The sequence below is a fragment of the Sapajus apella genome, unplaced genomic scaffold (genome assembly GCF_009761245.1).
Source record: "Sapajus apella isolate SASKATOON/1434 unplaced genomic scaffold, GSC_monkey_1.0 scaffold150, whole genome shotgun sequence".
Classification (NCBI taxonomy): Eukaryota; Metazoa; Chordata; class Mammalia; order Primates; family Cebidae; genus Sapajus; species Sapajus apella.
This window is the reverse complement of record NW_022437090.1, coordinates 805715-824672: the sequence shown is the minus strand read 5'-3', so window position 1 is coordinate 824672 and position 18958 is coordinate 805715. Positions and strand designations below refer to the sequence as shown.

Below are 18958 nucleotides of genomic sequence, written 5' to 3'. Positions count from 1 at the left end.
ACACACACACACACACACACACACACACACACACACACACACACACACACATTATATTTATAGTTGTCCCTCGGTATCCAAAGGGGATTGGTTCCAGGACTTTCATGGATACCAAAATCTATGGATGCTCAAGTCCCTTCTATAAATGATACAGTATTTGCATATAACCTATGCACATCCTCCTGTATACTTTAAATAACCTCTAGATCACTTTTTTTTTTCTGAGATGGAGTTTTGCTCTTGTCGCTTAGGTTGGAGTGCAATGGCATGATCTCTGCTCACTGCAACCTCCGCCTCCCAGGTTCAAGTGATTGTCTAGCCTCAGCCTCCTGAGTAGCTGGGATTACAGGTGCCAGCCACGACACCCAGCTAATTTTTCTATTTTTAGTAGAGACAGGGTTTCACCATGTTGGCCAGGTTGGTCTTGAACTCCTGACCTCAGGTGATCTGCCTACCTTGGTCTCCCAAAGTGCTAGGATTACAGGCATGAGCCACCATGTCAGGCCTCTAGATTACTTATTGATCTCTAATACACTGTAAATACTATAACTAGCTATCCCCATCAAGCTACCAATGACCTTCTTCGCAGAACTGGAAAAAACCACCTTAAACTTCATATGGAACCAAAAGAGAGCCCGCATAGCCAAGTCAATTCTAAGCAAAAAGAACAAAGCAGGGGGCATCACACTACCAGACTTCAAACTATACTACAAGTCTACAGTAATCAAAACAGCATGGTACTGGTACCAAAACAGAGATATAGACCAATGGAACAGAACAGAGGTCTCGGAGGCAACACAACATATCTACAACCATCTGATCTTTGACAAACCAGTCAAAAACAAGCAATGGGGAAAGGATTCCCTGTTCAATAAATGGTGTTGGGAAAGCTGGCTAGCCATGTGCAGAAAGCAGAAACTGGACCCCTTCCTGACACCTTACACTAAAATTAACTCCAGATGGATTAAAGACTTAAACATAAGACCTAACACCATAAAAACCCTAGAAGAAAATCTAGGCAAAACCATTCAGGACGTAGGTGTAGGCAAGGACTTCATGACCAAAACGCCAAACGCATTGACAACAAAAGCCAAAATAGACAAATGGGACCTAATCAAACTCCACAGCTTCTGCACAGCAAAAGAAACAATCATTAGAGTGAATCGGCAACCAACAGATTGGGAAAAAATTTTTGCAGTTTACCCATCTGACAAAGGGCTGATATCCAAAATTTACAAAGAACTAAAACAGATTTACAAGAAAAAAACTAACAAGCCCATTCAAAAGTGGGCAAAGGATATGAACAGATACTTTACAAAAGAAGACATACGTGAGGCCAACAAACATATGAAAAAATGCTCATCATCACTGGTCATCAGAGAAATGCAAATCAAAACTACATTGAGATACCATCTCACGCCACTTAGAATGGCGATCATTAAAAAATCTGGAGACAACAGATGCTGGAGAGGATGTGGAGAAATAGGAACACTTTTACACTGTTGGTGGGAGTGTAAATTAGTGCAACCATTGTGGAAGACAGTGTGGCGATTCCTCAAGGACATAGAAATAGAAATTCCATTTGACCCAGCAATCCCATTACTGGGTATATATCCAGAGGATTACAAATTGTTCTACTATAAGGACACGTGCACACGAATGTTCATTGCAGCACTGTTTACAATAGCAAAGACCTGGAACCAACCCAAATGCCCATCGACGATAGACTGGATAGGAAAAATGTGGCACATATACACCATGGAATATTATGCAGCCATCAAAAACGATGAGTTTGGGTCCTTTGTAGGGACATGGATGAACCTGGAAACCATCATTCTCAGCAAACTGACAGAAGAGCAGAAGATCAAACACCGCATGTTCTCACTCATAGGCGGGTGTTGAACAATGAGAACACATGGACACAGGGAGGGGAGCACTACACACTGGGGTCAGTTGTGGGGAAATAGGGGAGGGAGGGTGGGGGGTGGGAAGCTGGGGAGAGATAGCAAGGGAAGAAATGTCAGATGTAGGTGATGGGGAAGAAGGCAGCAAATCACACTGCCATGTGTGTTCCTATGCAACAATTTTGCATGTTCTTCACATGTACCCCAAAACCTAAAATGCAATAAAATAAATAAATGGGGAAAAAAAATACTATAACTAGTTGTTATACTGTATTGTTTAGGGAGTAATGACAAGAAAAAAAATCTGTACATGTTCAGCATATATGCAACAACCACCCACTGTTTTTTCTGAATATTTTTCATCTGCGGTGGGTTGAATTTCAAGAATACAGAATTCGAGGATATGGAGGGCCAACTGTGTTGTTATTCATTACATTTACACTTATTTCTACATCTACCTATATGTTGGAAACCATGAATTCACATCAATATCTCCTATTCCAAAACACCACAGCGCTCACACTAATTTTCTTCTTCTTCAACATTTGTAACTGATTTCTAAGATAACAAAAAATTTAGCACCCGTCATCCTTAATATATCTGCTGATTAGATTATTTCCACGTAAGTAACAGAGTTTTTCTTACTGTCTCCTCTTCTGCATATATCTGCAGCATACCCCTACCTGTACCAGATCTGCCTTCGTGGGAATGAATGCCCTTTTTGCTACATTCAGACTTCAACAGCCTGCACCATGCCTCTGCCTCCTGCAGGTGACACTTTCTCACCCTGCTCTGGACCCTGTGGCTCCCTGCCTCCGGCACGTGGACACCTACGTTGCTCAGCGCCACCTAATGTCTTTTGGACTGAATTGCTTCAGAAGGGTTGAATAGCAAGGGGAAGGGCCATGTAAGCAATTTCCACAGCTGATTTTTCTATTAAAATCTCCTTAGTATTCTTAAACGTATTTATAAAAATAGAGATCACAAGGCAATTTAGATCCTGGAGTTTGGCCAATGATTTAAAAACTGTGAGAAATTAGTATGCAGCAGAAGTATCCTGTAAATGCCCTTTGACCTTCAAGCAAGGCCGTTACGTTGTATACTTGATAATTTTCCTTAAGTAGTTAATACTGCCTGTTTTCAGTGTTCACTGCTTTACATGATCAGTCACAGTTTCTGTGCCCAGTGGAGGCCTGCTCTAGCAGCTGACTGTTAACACATTTGCAATCTCCTTCTGGCCCTGCATTTGCAATATTGGAACCTGGGTAGTTTTTGGCAGGGTGGCGGGAATGTGTCTTAGTTATGAGCAAATATAGGATTGGCTTTGTTAGGATTGCAGGTATACAGGTAACTTTATGGTTTCAAAAATAGGTTTGTTTGATGTTATGTTTCTATTATATATGTATGTATGTATAATAGGTAAATAAGGTTCCTGACTACAAATGAGATCTACTTTCTCTTTCCTAGGAAGAAAACAGTTCAGATTATTTTATTTTCTTCATGCCATCAGAAATATGTCGCCTTTTCTCCAAATTTACATTAATATCTGTAAAGAATGACTGTTGCTACTTTTTCTTTCAGAGGCTCTAGAACAGATTGCACACATGGCCACTTCCTATGCTCACACCCACTACTGCATCTAGACTTCTTAAGCTCACACCCACTACTGCATCTAGACTCCTTATGGTCACGTCCATTACTGCATCTAGACTTCTTATGCTCACATCCATTACTGCATCTAGACTTCTTATGCTCACACCCACTACTGCATCTAGACTTCTTATGCTCACACCCACTACTGCATCTAGACTTCTTATGCTCACACCCACTACTGCTTCTAGACTTCTTATGCTCACACCCACTACTGCTTCTAGACTTCTTATGCTCACACCCACTACTGCATCTAGACTCCTTATGGTCACGTCCATTACTGCATCTAGACTTCTTATGCTCACATCCATTACTGCATCTAGACGGAAGACGACCTGGAAGAGGAAACGCTGATCTAGACCATAAACTCCTCAGAAGCAAGCATCATACCTATTTACCACTGTGACTGTCTCCAGGCTCATGAATGAATGGGTAGATGAATAAATATGATATTGGTAAAGTGGCTTAGACATGCTATGATTTCCATCCCTCTCTATTTACAGACAGCATTCCAGATATCTTATTTCCATTAAAAAATTCAAAAGCCACTATATGAAATCAGAGTATTTCTGATTTACCATGAGAAATGGTAAACAGACTAGTCACTGACTATTTTAGGGATAAAAGATAACACACTACCTCTGCACTCGGTACACCCGAGTCCATGGAGGCACGAGGGCTAGGATCCGAGCCACCAATTCGACCAGGTCACTAGGAGAATAACTCTTATATCTTCCCGATTTCCAAAGCTCGTAAAGCCCGGTCCCACGAATCACCAGGGTAGGATAGAGTTTCAGACCATCGGGACGGAAAGCAGGATTCTCAAAAAACTCCTGTGAATAGAGAACAGACAATGACTTTTCCATTACTTACACAGAGATTGCCCAGGGTGAAATCTCAACCCTTGGGCAGCTTCTCTGGCACTCCTGGTGGGCCCCGGGGCAGGCTTTGCTTCTGACCATCTGACCAGGTAGGGCATACAGACAGAACAGAAACTCCTTGTTTCTGCAGCCTCACTGGAGTCAAGTAGGTGTGTGTTGGACTGCACCAGGCCCTCACGATTCCAGCCTGTCCCCTCCCCAGTCTCATCTCATGCCACCCCTCACCACCTGGCCTTTCCACCCCTGCAAAGGCAGTTTCCTTTGCTTGGAAAGCTCATCCGTTTTTCTTCATGTAGCTAATCTGCAAGTCTCAGTCTGAATGCCACTTCTTCAGAGGAGCCCTTCTGACCTTCAAATACTAGCTAACCCACTTAAAAAAAAAATTCCATTGACCCCTGTATTACCTCTTTCTTATTATCATATGACAATCTATTCAATGTCTGCTTTCACCTCTAGAGTATAGCTTCCTTTAATAATGGAATATGTTTAACTGCTTAAATATTTCGAAAGTGTGACAGATCATCTGGCTTATAAAATTTAAATGTTTAATACAGGGCCCTTTAGAGGCATAGTTTGCTGATCCCTGGATATGACTATTTTGTCCGAAGGCCAACCGGCACCATTCCTATCCTGGCTACACGTTGTCCATTTGTTATCTGGACACTGAGCAATACATCGAACTCATCATCTTTTGGTACAGTCATGTCTTATACTATGTCACCACAGCTGGCTGCTTTCATTATCTTGGAATGTAGCTATGAGACACCAGGCATCCTCCTTTCCATGACTTTGCACTGATAATTTGCTCTAATCTTGTTTTGCATAATATATTTTGGAGAAATGAAAGTGGACTCACACAGTCCCCTCTCACTTCCACCTTGGTGGGAGTATCTTCTTAGCTGGCTGGGCTATATCTTTTAAACTGTAAAAATACTTTTTATCTTTGCCGCATTATTCTTACAAAGCTCTTCATTGTTTAACTCGCTTTACAAAGAAATGTAACGACAGAATTTTCAGTCTCTCAATGACGTCTGTCACGTTCTTAAATGCTGTATTCTTCATATACTATTTAGTCTCAGATTATCTTCTTCTGTAATTGTGTGATTTTCCTATAACATTTACATTTTAAAGAACCATTAGGTCTTTTTAATAAATATTCTGCAGCCAATCAGACGCAGTGGCTCACACCTGTAATCCCAGCACTTTGGGAGGCCCAGGTGGGCAGATCACCTGAGGTTCGCAGTTCAAGACCAGCCTAACCAACGAGGTGAAACCCCACCTCTTATAAAAACACAAAAATTAGCCGGGCATGGTGGCAGTGCCTGTAATCCCAACTACTCAAGAGGCGGAGGCAGGAGAATCGCTTGAGGATGGGAGGCAGAGGTTGCAGTGAGCTGACACTGTGCCACTGCACTCCAGCCTGGGCAACAGAGTGAGACTCTGTATCAAAAATAAATAAATAAATAAGTAAATAAGTAAGTAAGTATTCTGCAGTCATTCCGCAAAAAGCATGTATTGAAACCATTGTCCACCCAGTCTGAATCCACATTTGAACACGGGATTTCAGGAAAGTACTTCTGGTGTTTGTATAGTAAGTTTAGGAGACATACGGGCTGATACATTCCTTTGGAAAGAATGAAAATCAATTGGTTTTCGATTTTCAGTTACACTAGAGAATTAAAACGTGTTTCTTTTCTTTCCCTCCAAAACCACACTAAAGTAACAAGAAAGAATTTTTTAAAAACTATAAATCCCGAAGAACGCAGAGGACAAGAAAGGAGGCAAGAGACCCAAGATGGCAACAAATTCTTCAAAGACAGAAAGTAGGAAGGCTTGTGAATCACTTTGCAAGTAAAGAAAACAGCAAAAGGAGACAGTAACGAAAGGCCTGCTGAATCACACTGCAAGCCCCAAAGAGGCTCACAGATCAGAGGTACCAAGAACTGGGCAGGATGGAGGAGAGACATGGAAATAACAACAGGGGCACTGGATCAAGTGTGTACACAGAGGGATTTATCCATTAACCCTTAGCCTTTTCTGAACAGGCAGATGAGAAGGTTTAGTCCCTGGAGAAACCGGAAAGCCTCTGGGCTCTGAGATTCCAGGTACAAAGGAAGGTCTCGGTGAAGACCAAGGCTGAAAATAGGGAAAAGCCAGCACACTGACTGATGGACTCTCTGCCCCACTTGCTGGATGTCAGGAACCAACTTCCTGAGGTATACTCGGGCCACTCAGCCCAGAGCAGGAAGTTGGAGAGTTCATGTCTGGATGAATCAAACAGGCCTACGTAAGAGTTCATGATACTGACATTTAGGAATCCCCTATAGAAAGGAAAGCTTATTGCTAAAAGAACATCCTTCAGTGAGGCATGCTTGCAAGGTAGGCACACAGGCCTTGCCGTCCGGTTTTTCATTCTTCAAAGCGTAAGAAATTGCTTTTGATCATTTGGCTGAAGCTCATCAAACTTGGGGAAAGCCTAGAACATGAAGGGGCCAACCAAAACCAAAAAGGCACTTGGAGGAAACAGAGGCATTGCATAAAGAAAAATAAAATGTATAAAAAATGTCCGTAATACTTTTCTTCAGACAGATAAATTACATCCACAATACAAGATCAAGGTGCTTTAAAAAACTAAGAAACCAACTGTAGTGTTAAATTTCGCTTCTTTGAAGATTCATTACTTTGAGAACTTTTTGATAGGTTTATTGGTTATCTGCATATTCTCTTTTGTGGAATGTTTGTTCAGGCTTTTTGCCCATTTTCCTACTAAGCTGTTTGCCTTTTCTCATCAAGTTCTAAAAATTCTTTATTTTAAAACAATTTAATTTGTAGAGAAGTCTTCTCTAAAGAGAACTCAGATTTTTCATTTTAGCTCCCTTCTGTTACTCATTTACTAGGATGCAGTTAGAAAAGAAATATGATTCACTCATATTCCCTGTGGGTTTCCCTGAAAAGATTACAAACAAACAAGTAAATCTGTTTACAAGAAGGGTTGTCTTTGCAATATTATTACTGAACTATTATTCCTTATGTTGAGTACACCAAGGAAAATACATAGCGAGTCTCAGCTATTTGCTATGACTTGCTACAGTATGAAACATACTGTAGGATCACTAAAAGAACACACTTGCCCAATCTGAGAATGAAGAAAAACAAAAGGTCTGACCAATCTCATTTCCCACAACAAAGTTCACATGGATTAAGAAACTGTGAGAGTTAACCACAACAATAAAACAACCCAGAGTTAAAATTCAAAGAGCTGAAAGGCAGTTCTAAGCTTAGAAGCATTTGAAGAAAAAAAAAAAAAAAAAAAAAAGATCAATTTAATGAAAGCACAAGTAAAAGTTCAACATAGGTTAAGGAAAATATTTAAAACAAATATTTTTTAAAAAATGAGTCTATAATCTCCTTAAAAAGTTCATAGAAACTAATATTAAAAATATTCATGTCCCAATAGAGTAATGAGTCAGAGGAAACACAGCTCCAAAATGATGAAAGAAATGGAATTGGTAAATACAAATTTGAAAAATCTCTGATTTCAATTTCAAAATACAAGTTAAAACGGCACTTTTATCGATCAAACTAGCAAAGAGTAAAATATTATATGTACATATGTGCATATGCATGTATAAGTATATATAGAAAAAAATCAGAAAAGAATTATTTGGGGAGAAAAACTCTGCTGAAATGAGTATAAATTGTTATAACTCTCTGCAAAGCAACTTAGTAATACAGTGAGAATCTTAAAATGTTTCTACCTTTACCTGATAATCCTACTCCATGGAATTTATTGTGAACAGATAAACCTAAAGACTACAAAAAGTTATACACATAAAGCCATTTGCCTGCAGCATTTTTTAAATAATATAAAAAAACCAGTAATATCTTAAATTTTGAAAATCTTGCAAGGGGTTAAGCAAGGTATGACATATTGAATTAAAAAGACGTTTAAATATGTTAACATGTTAACAGAGACCAGGCTACAACATGGATAAATGTTTGTTATAATGTTAAGTGAAAAAGCTATTAAAATAATTTCCTATGCCATATATATTTGTATGTCTGTGTTATATTTGCATAAACAACCTCACCCCCCAAACAGCCTAAGCATAAAAAAATCTTGGAAAGAATCCACTAAAATGTTGAGAGTGTTGTCTGATGGGGCTGTGGGTGACGTCTCTTACCCTGCTGCATTTCTAATATTCTATAATAAGGATGCATGTCTTTACAATGGAAAACATCTTCACTAAACAAGCAACAAGAGCACACAGGGGATGAGAAACACGCAGAGGCATTCTGAATGTGCCTGCTGAAGCCACACTTACTATGAACTGTTCAATGTCTCTTTCTAGTCCCACATTGGGCAGGTCAGGCATCATATGGGCCACCACTTTGAAACCGGAATCTTTGGCCAGATGAAATGACTCACACACTGCCTTCACGGTGTGACCCCTAAGGAAAGAAAATCACTATCTGTTACACAAATAAATGGGTGACAAAGTTAACACAAGGAGCAGGGGGGGAACAATCTCTGAGACAGGTAACAGAAGTTCCACAACCAAAATCATATGGCTGGAGGAAAAGACAGCTCAGAAAGTCACTTTTTACATCCCTGCCTCTCAGGAGGCCTGGAAGTAAATAACTTGATTTCTGAGATATTTCCCAGAAATTTCCTCACCATCTACTCAAAGTCTTGAAAGCAAAGGATTGGGGTAGCAAGAGTTAATGTGTATTGAAATTATTTGATTTAGCATCACCAGTCAAAACAAGCTTATGAATGTAAATATTAAAACATATTAAATATTAATATGTTTTAATATCTTTAATAAGTTTATGAACATAAATATTAAAATATATTAAAAACAAGAATGAGCTCAAAAACACGCAGAAACAGCAAGCTGCTATATTCCTTCCTTTAAATATCTTGTGAAATTACTTGTAGACAGAGAGGAAGAGTGAAACCTATGACACAAAATAGATTTCACTGGTGGGTGTAGAGGGTCCTTTAAAAAACTGTAGAAAGAGAGAATGAATAACTTAGTGATAAGACACAGTCATTTGGGGCCGCATGGATAAAGCATGTTAACTTGGAGCCACATCAAGCAAGAAACAAGTCCCAATAATAGTTTCAGGCAACTAGACTGAAGCTTTGTGGCAATCCCGCCACCAAGATGTTCCCATTCTCCGCAGAAGGATCCTAGAAACACGGACTCCAGCTCTCTCTCTCTGAATGCTCCCATCCATTTCCATGGCTTCAATTTCTAATCTCTTTTTGCTAATGACTTCCCAATTCCTAGGAGGAGGTCAGGCCTCTCTCCTGAATTCCAAACCCAAATAACCAACACTTTAAAGCAGCACTGTTTAAAATGACAGCCACTAGGCACATGTGATTATTAAAATTTATATTTAGAAGAATCAAAATGGAAAACTCAGTGTAGGCACAGAACATTTTGATCACTGCTGAATCATCTATTGCCTAGCCCTGCTCTACAGCAAACCTTCAACTGGCTATTCTACAGGTCTCTTAAACTTAGTGTAGCCAAAACGAAACCCATGTTCTCTCCAAGCCTCCTTGACTTCCCATTCTCTCCTATACTCATTTCCAGTCACCAAGCACCACTTGGTCCTTCTTTCCAGGACATCAGTATTTCCTGCTTAATTTCTGTAACAGCCTCATACTCAGTCTCCCTTCCAGCTTGCTCTTTGACCTGCCCCTTACACTGTAACTAAGTGATCTTTTTAAGCTGCAGATACGCTCCAGCACATTGTAGCTGTTAAGCCTGCTGGTGGCTTGCTCCATTGGATTAATGCCCAGTCGCCCTGCGCTGAAGAGTCAGGCCCTTAATAATGAGCCCCTCTGATTGCTTTCCAGCCTCACCACTTATCACTCTCCTACCTCACATTGTAACCAAACCAAGTCACTCCAAATTCCCCAAATGTGCCATGCACTCCCATCTCCAGGAGTTTGTTCATATTTTCTTTTTGCCTGAAACAACCTTCCTCTACTGTACCTGACCAACTTAGCCTCTTGCAACTCAGATGTCATATTTTTCAGAAAGCTTCCCCTTCCCCTCCATCTGCACAGCTGTCTCTCTAGCACAGCCCCTGAAGCCTACAGCACTCCACACAGTTTCCCTCATTGAAGCCTTTTCCCACATAAGAGCATCCTATTCGGTTACTCTTTCTTAATTAAGCATAATATCCATTAGATTCTACCCCTGCTGAAAAATATCCAATGGATCTCTACTCCTTAAGGGAAAATTCCAACCTCCTCAGCCTGGCATTCCTCTTGGTTGTTTCTAAGATGCCGATCAGTGCCTGTCTCCCTAGTTCCCCTTTGCTTCCCTCTCCTGGCATAACACCAACATGTGTACCCAAATCCTACGGAATAAAGCGGCCTTTAACATCCAACTCAACACATTCGTCCTCCACAGCGCACTGTTACCTTTCTCAATCATCTCAGCTGCCTAAGAAACTCTCAATTGTCTCCCTACTCCACTCATTTGGCAATTAACTGTGAAGTTCCTTATACAGTTAACATTTCACAGGTATTTTCTTTTCAACTAAAAGATATATTTCTAGAGGGAACATAACTTCTTATAGTTCTACCAACTCTTATTTCCTTCTTTCCTTGCACTCCCAAATTTCTCAACGTTTACAACCACGGCATCACCAAACTTTTGCCAGCTGGTATCTGCTCCACAACAATGGATCTCTTTAACCTCACCCTGACATCCTTTTCATTCAAACTCTTCGTTCTTTTCTCCTTGGCCTTCTCTCCTGCTTTAAACTACTGACCTCAAGTCCTCTCCCCTGCTTTCTACATGGAGAAGGCTGCTTAGGACAAGAGGGAGAGAGATGAGCATGTTTACGGCCTGCTGGAAAAGAGTCAATAGAGAAAGACTGAAAATGAGGGACAGGGGGGATGGAATTAAGGGCACAGGCAGAAGAAAGAACTTTGAAAAGGAGGAATTCCCATACCTCTTTCCCTAAGACTGGTCAGAAGGAAGAAAAGATGGGTATGAATGTAGGGAACGTTGGTGGAGACGGAGGAAGACCTGTGCAAGATCACCCGCCACCATCTTACCTGTTGGTGTCTCTGGCCACATCTTCATAAACGCTCTGCACCCCGATCTCCAGCCTTGTGCAGCCATAGGTCAACATGTCACTTAAATGACGCTTCATGCAATAATCTGGTCTGGTCTCAATAGTAATTCCGATACACTTTGTGAGGCTTCTCTCGGAGTACCTGTAGAGAAAATCTAAAATAATAAACCTGATGCGGGTTTTAGGATATTACTCCCTCTCAAAAGACTGCCTTCTCTCGGTCCTTCTAGTATGAGATCGTGGTAAAGGGTGTAGGCTCTACAGCCAGACTGTCTGAGTTCAAATCTTGGCTCTGCTACTTCCTAACTATGCAAATGGGAATAGTATTAACCTCCTTGTGCTTCGGTTCCTTTATGTGCAAAATGAGGATAATATAGAATCTACACCTCATAGGATTGATGTGACTGAGCTAGCATAATGTTATTACCATCATTATCACTATTATTCTCCTGCAGTAAGCTGCAACCATCATCTCCTTGAAAGCAGTGATTTCAACTGTGAAAACCTATTTTTCAATTCCTAGCGACCATTTCTCACGTAAGTGAAAACCATCTGCATTATTTATTTCCCACTCCATATTTTTGAGTCATTTTAAATGAAAGGGAAAAAAGGGGGAGGGTAGGTATAATGATTATAGGAATATTTCAGATGAAAGGTCTTCTATATACACAGAAGTCTTTTCACTGAGTCTATTAAACTTAGCAATAATTTACAAAATTACATATCATTTTCGTCTTTTACTAAAATCACGTATCAGAGAGTACCACTTTAGATTCCAGCTGTTTGAGTTAGTGGCCTTAATGCTGGCCAAAGATGCAGAGAAGTAAGTCTCTTGCTAGGAGGGCTGGTGAAGTGAGGGGATAGGAGCTCGCATTTGCAGAGGCCGTTGTGGGCCAAGCTCTGTGTCACATACTCTAGTGCTGAATCCTCCCACCAGCTCTGTGAAGTGGGTCCTATTAGCTCCATTTCACAGGTGATGAAGCTGAAGTTGGAAAGGAGTAAACAGCTTGTTCAAGGGCACTGAGCTAATAAAATCAGAGTCAGAAACTGAAGTTGCGTCCATCTGACTTCAAAATCCTTGCTGTGTATTCCGGTTACCACACTGCTTAGACAACTCAGCGTGGACTCCAGGCGTCTCTGCTTTTCAATGTCTCTCAATTCTAGTTTTGTTTTGTGTTGTTTTGTTTTGGATGTCGGGTCTCACTGTGTCGCCCAGGCTGGGTTCAAGTGATTCTCGTGCCTCAGCCTCCCAAGTAGCTGGGATTACAGGCACACGCCAGCAGGCCCAGCTAATTTTTTTGTATTTTTAGTAGGGACAGTGTTTCACCATGTTGGCCAGGCAGGCTGGTCTCGAACTCCTAACCTCAAATGATCCACCTGCCTTGGCCTCCCAAAGTGTGTGGATTACAAGTGTGAGCCACTGCAGCCAGCTAACATTTCTCAATTCTTAGAACCCAATCATTCTTCTCAGTGCACCCTTCTACAACGTTCTCAATTCTTTGGGGAGGATGAGAGAAGCCTTTTTTAAAAAAAACAATTTTGCCATTTATTTTCCTTCTTTCTGAAGAAGTTCATTGCTCTTTATTGAAAGGTAAAAATCATAAAATTTCTGTAATTTTTTTTTTTAAAATTCTTTTTTTTTTTTTTTTTTTTTTTTTGAGATGGAGTTTCGCTCTTGTTACCCAGGCTGAAGTGCAATGGCGCGATCTCGGCTCACCGCAACCTCCGCCTCCTGGGTTCAGGCAATTCTCCTGCCTCAGCCTCCTGAGTAGCTGGGATTACAGACACGTGCCACCATGCCCAGCTAAGTTTTTTTTGTAGTTTTTAGTAGAGACGGAGTTTCACCATGTTGACCAGGATGGTCTCGATCTGTTGACCTCGTGATCCACCCGCCTCGGCCTCCCAAAGTGCTGGGATTACAGGCTTGAGCCACCGCGCCCGGCCCAATTTCTGTAATTTTTATAACTAATTCCATGAGGTTCACTCTTCCATTCTTAATTGTCAATAAAACTGACTTATTTGTTGTTAACAGTAATTATTAAGAAAACTAAGAATCACTGATCTAGACAACAAATTCTGAGGTCTTTCATTGTGGACATTCAAACTCTTTTGCACTGTTTATTTCTGTATTCTACGAGGTTTTCGGTAGAATTACCAGAGGCAACGGGACTAAAGGTAAACAACTAGTCCAAAGTCACTAAAAGCTGAACTATGAGACAGAAAAGGGCTCAGATCTTATCAAACCCCGCCTAAGACAGGATTGGAACTAATTTGGCTTCTCGGAAACAACAGAATCATTGGGTCCTGTGCCTTTCCAGCAGGTGGGCACTGAGGCATGCAGTCACAGGAGGTTCCTGCTGCCACAGGCGAGACACGACACACCTTCCTCCAGCATATGGAGGAGGCAAACCACAAAGAGGATGAAAAAAAACCGGAAACAGAAAGCTCTAAGTGACGACGTTTTTAAAAGTCAATGAGAATATCCTAGAGTGAGGCATTCCAAAATTGTATCATAAGCCCTCCTGTTAATTGGTATTTTTTTTTTTTTTAAACCTGCAGTATTTCTTATAAGTGATACCATTAAGTTAGCAAGCGTAGGGGTGTAATAGTAGCTTACATCACTGGGAAAAACTAGAGGGTAGGCAATTACACAAATGGGAATTTGTGCAGAGGAAAGAGAAAATGTATTAGCTAGTCTTTCTATTGCTCAGAGTGTCAAGGGCCCCACCAAGGGCATACAGAGGGCACTGCTGCACGAGGCCTCTTTCTAAGTCATCAGAATGTAGTACAGGCCGTAGAAGGAAACCCTATTCTCAAATAATAATTTAACTCCATTTCAAAAATGTCTTTCCTCAGGGAGGAAAAGTCATTACCTTTTGCAGCAACAAAAATGGAGGAAGAAAAAAAACAACTCAAGTTTTGAAAAGTCAATATTCTATATTTATAAAAAGGCTTTCACTACATTTCCTCTTTTCAGAATTATATTTTCATTTGAAAAGCAATTAAACAAAAATTTGTATCAATATGAATAACAAAATGAAGGGAATCCTAAGGAGCACCCTAAACAAGAGTATAAGGTAATTTTCCCCATGAGCTCACTGTATTCTCATGAGGATTTTTTAATACTATATCTAATCCTACATCTCACTAAATCTGATTTTTCATTTAAGAGAGATGCAAACATATCAACATAACTGTTCTTTAATATGTAAATATGCACATACAGGCGTTCAACTAATCTGAGCTGACATTTTATGGCCTGCTATTAATATAATCCCCCGTATCATCTAGGTAGCCATCCAACAGTGCCATTTAGCCATCCAAAAGAACAGTTCTACTTCAGTACCTAGTTCAACTCCCATACCTCCTGGGGGCTAAAAGTCCTTCCGCACACAGGAACTCTGTCAACTTCTCAGAGACAAAGCCAAGATTCAAAAGGGATCCTTTGATTCCAATTCCACTGCTCTGCTGTGGTATTACAGGTTCATTTTAAGCCTGAACAGCCCAATGATGTGGGCTATCTTGAATCCTATGCTTTTCTGTATGCCATAGGAGTGGCATCAGTTATAAAAGATGCTAATGTTCTCTGTGAAGCATAGCTTAAGCCAAAAACCGTATGTTGACAGAACTTTTAAAAATTGTAGTGCAGGGGTGAAGAGAAACGGGACGATAACACAGGAATTTAAAAGCAAACAAAAACCAAATGCTACCAGCCTTCAAAACAGCTTAAATGCATTTCTCCCTCCATGACATCTTCCCAGAACCCCTCCTCCCTCAGCGAGATCTGACTGCTCCCATTTCCAAAGCACCCTGTCTACATTACAAGTAGTCTGCCTTGTTATTTGTGCTATCTGTCTGTCCATCTGGACCGGAAGCCCCTGAAACCTGGCAGGCTCAAACAAACACATCCAGAGGCTAAAAGCCTTCAACACTAAAAATTCTCCCTTGGTTAAGAAAAATTACAAATTTGAAGAAGGAATAAATGAATTAGGCATAACTGGGAACACGGGAGGTCTCTCTTCACTCTCACAGCGGCCTCCAGATAAATCTACCAGTTACCTACCTCTTGCAAAAAGTTAACCTTAGAAGGTGCTAGCAGTAGGCCAGGCATTCTTCAGAAAGTAAAAATATAATAGTTCTTGTCCCAGACATGCTTAACAATCTAGCTGGGGGGATAAGACATAAAGAAAAAAAATAAAAGGAACGACTACAGAACAAAAAGCTAGAAGTGGCAGAAATATAAATAGATTATTTCTTGGGAAGCAAGTTTTATTTCTGGAAAGAAGAAAGTGGCATTTGACAAAAGCACTGTCTATTATTACCATCCCCTGCACTAAGGGCCCATCCAGGGGGACACTGATGAAAGGAAGACAGCACACTGATTCTGAAGTCTCTTCATTATCTTCTGGAAGCTATCTTTTGTTTCACTCTAAGAAGCTGTGGTATCAAAGAGGGCACCCCTCATTATTAGTAATTCGTGGCAGCTCCTCTTTCAAAAGCTCTGTCCTTACTGCAACTGGATGTGCCTGATTCTAGTCTTGCTGAAACTCTCACAAGAGCTCAAGGCTCAAGTTCCTGAAAAGCTTACAGAATATTCCCTGTGTGGACATCCCACAACCTCATACTCAACCTGCTTAAACCAGATTGCAAAGTAAATAACGGTACAGGAATGAAACACTCATTTTTCTTAGTCACAACATACAATCTCTTCTCTATCTACAGTCCAAAAACAAGTCAGTGGAATCACCCACTTCTTTGAACAGCCAAAGATTTGTTTGAATTGTTGATAACACCTCAAGTTATTAGTGTAATTACTTGGCAGCAGCGCCATGAACAAGTTCTTTTGAACTACTACTGTATCTTGAAAATACCTCAATAAAACTTGAAGTTCTGCCCAGTGCTATGTTACTGACACTCCAGACTTGAGTTGGATGTTTGATGTGTTTCAGGATTTAAGTATAGCCATTTGTCCAATCTTTTTTTGAGATGGTAGTCGAGTCTGCTTCCTCGATACTGGTGGTTATGTTATGAGGTTCTACAAATTAACCACTGCCCAACAAAAAATGAAGTAACAAAGAAGAGGATTTTGATTTAAAAATGAGTACTACCCATGAAAAACCAACCTGGTGCACTGTAGCTGACAGACTAATCAAAGACCCTTGTGCCCTATCACATTAGCTGACAGCGCTTAAGATATAGAAAAACAACCCATAACATTTTGTTTGGAGTTTGATTCTTTTCATGGCTGACAAAAACTATCATTTTGTGGTCCCCTCATCTAGTTAAAGAACCAGCAGAAACACATTATTAATAGAGAAGAAAAAAAAAAATCACACATATTGCATTCTTCTAGTATTACACCCACATCAAAATTTAAGGGCTATATACATAAAAACATTATAGAAAATGCTTGTCAGAAAGTTACTGCTAAGTGAAGAATAACTTATAAACATATCTTTTAGATAAAAATTATCATTCCATTAGAAAACTGCAAATCATAAATGACACAGAAAAGTGTAATTTTAGAAACAATCTAGTCCTACCTCCTCATTTTTATAGATGAGGAAACTAAAGCACACACACAAAGTGAGTGGATTAAACCAGGCAATAATGCAAAACGATAATATAAATAACTCCGCAGGCTGTGTCCGGTGATTCTTAAGGGTTAGTTCTTTCCAACACATTCACTTAGTATTTACGAAGTACCAGAATTCCATGCTTAAGACATTGTACTAGATACAAGGAGTCCTCTCCCTTTGTCTTAAGAGGACATTGCCTATTAAAGGATATAGGCAAAACACATTATAAAGAATTAGACCACAATAGTATTCATTACAACTATTATTCTTGGCTACTGAAAACCAAAGTGAGGAGATGATTAAAATGGTAGATGTAAATCCAACCGTCAACTTAAGCTGATGTATCAATAATTATAACAAATGTTAACAGACTAAACACTCCAATTAAAAGGCAGACATAATCAAAATGGTTTAAAAAAAGGAAAAACAAGACCCCCACTATAGACTTCTGTCTAAAGAAATGCACTTTCAAGATAAAGATACATGAGTGGAAAGCAAATGGATGAAAAAGATAATACAAAGGGCAAACAGGAAGCACACGAGGCTGTGACGGCTCAGTTAACGCCAAGTCAACTGCAAGACCAGGGATGAAGAAGGACATCTCATGACGATAAAGAGGTAATTTCATAATGGTGAAAAGCTCACACACCAGGAAGACATAGCAATCATAGATGTGCATGCAACTAGTAACAGATTTTCAAAATATATTAAGTAAAAATTAATATAAATGAAGAGAGACATAGAGAGTTCTTCACTCACAGTTAGAGATTTCAATCTCTTAGCTTGATAGAACTACAAAAGAATAAAAAACAAAATCCACCTGAACACCACTACCAACCACCTTGGTTTCACTCATATTTATAGAACATGACACCCTGCAACTAAGAATACACGTTCTTTACAAATACACATGGCATGTTCACCAAGAGAACCACATATGCTGGGCCATAAAACAAGCCTCAATGAATTTTAAAACACTGAAATTGTACAGAATAGGTTCTTCGGCAAAAATGAAAATAAATTAGAAATTAGTAAGATATCAAAAAAAATCTTATTGTATGGAAATTTGGAAATTAAACACCCCATTCCTATACATTCCATGGATCAAAAACATATATAAAAAAGGTACTGAGAAATATTTTGAATTGAATAATAATTAAAACACAACATATCAAAATGTGTGGGATTCAGCTAAAGCAGTGCTTTGAGAAATACACTTACATTAGAAAAGAAAAAAGGTATAAAATGATGGCCAAGCTTTTTTGTTTTGTTTTGTTTTTTCAAGGAGGAGTCTCACTCTGTCACCTAGGCTGGAGTGGAGTGGTATGATCTTGGCTCACTGGAACCTCCGCCTCCCAGTTTCAAGTGATTCTCCTGCCTCAGCCTCCCCAGGAGCTGGGATTACAGGTGTGCGCCACTACACCCAGCTCATTTTTGTATTTTTAGTAGAGATGGGGTTTTACCATGTTGGTCACGCTGGTCTCAAACCCTTGACCTCAGGTGATCCGCCCACTTTGGCTGGGAATATAGGCGTAAGCCACCACGTCCGGCCAACTTTTTTTTTTTTTTTTTTTGAGATGGAGTTTTGCTCTTATTGCCCAGGCTGGAGTGCAATGGCACAATCTCAGCTCATTGCAACCTTCACCTCCTGGGTTCAAGCGATTCTCCTGTCTCAGCCTCCTGACTAGCTGGGATTACAGGTGAGTGCCATCACACCCAGCTAATATTAGTAATTTTAGTAGAGAAGGAGTTTCATAATATTGGTCAGGCTGGTCTCAACCTCCTGATCTCAGGTGATCCACCCGATTCGGCCTCCCAAAGTGCTGGGATTACAGGT

The 18958-nt window shown here is 40.1% G+C and overlaps 1 protein-coding gene across 3 annotated transcripts in view; it reads right to left on the bottom strand.

Annotated features, from left to right (window-relative positions):
* ELP3 (elongator acetyltransferase complex subunit 3) overlaps window positions 1-18958 on the bottom strand; it is a 98436-nt gene that overhangs the window by 50011 nt on the left and 29467 nt on the right. For all 3 annotated transcript variants that reach the window (XM_032265367.1, XM_032265368.1, XM_032265369.1), the window contains 3 exons: window positions 11523-11684; window positions 8761-8887; window positions 4194-4387 (listed from right to left, as the gene is read on the bottom strand). In XM_032265367.1, the coding sequence (XP_032121258.1) occupies window positions 4194-4387; window positions 8761-8887; window positions 11523-11684 (483 nt within the window). The remainder of the gene's footprint in view (window positions 1-4193; window positions 4388-8760; window positions 8888-11522; window positions 11685-18958) is intronic.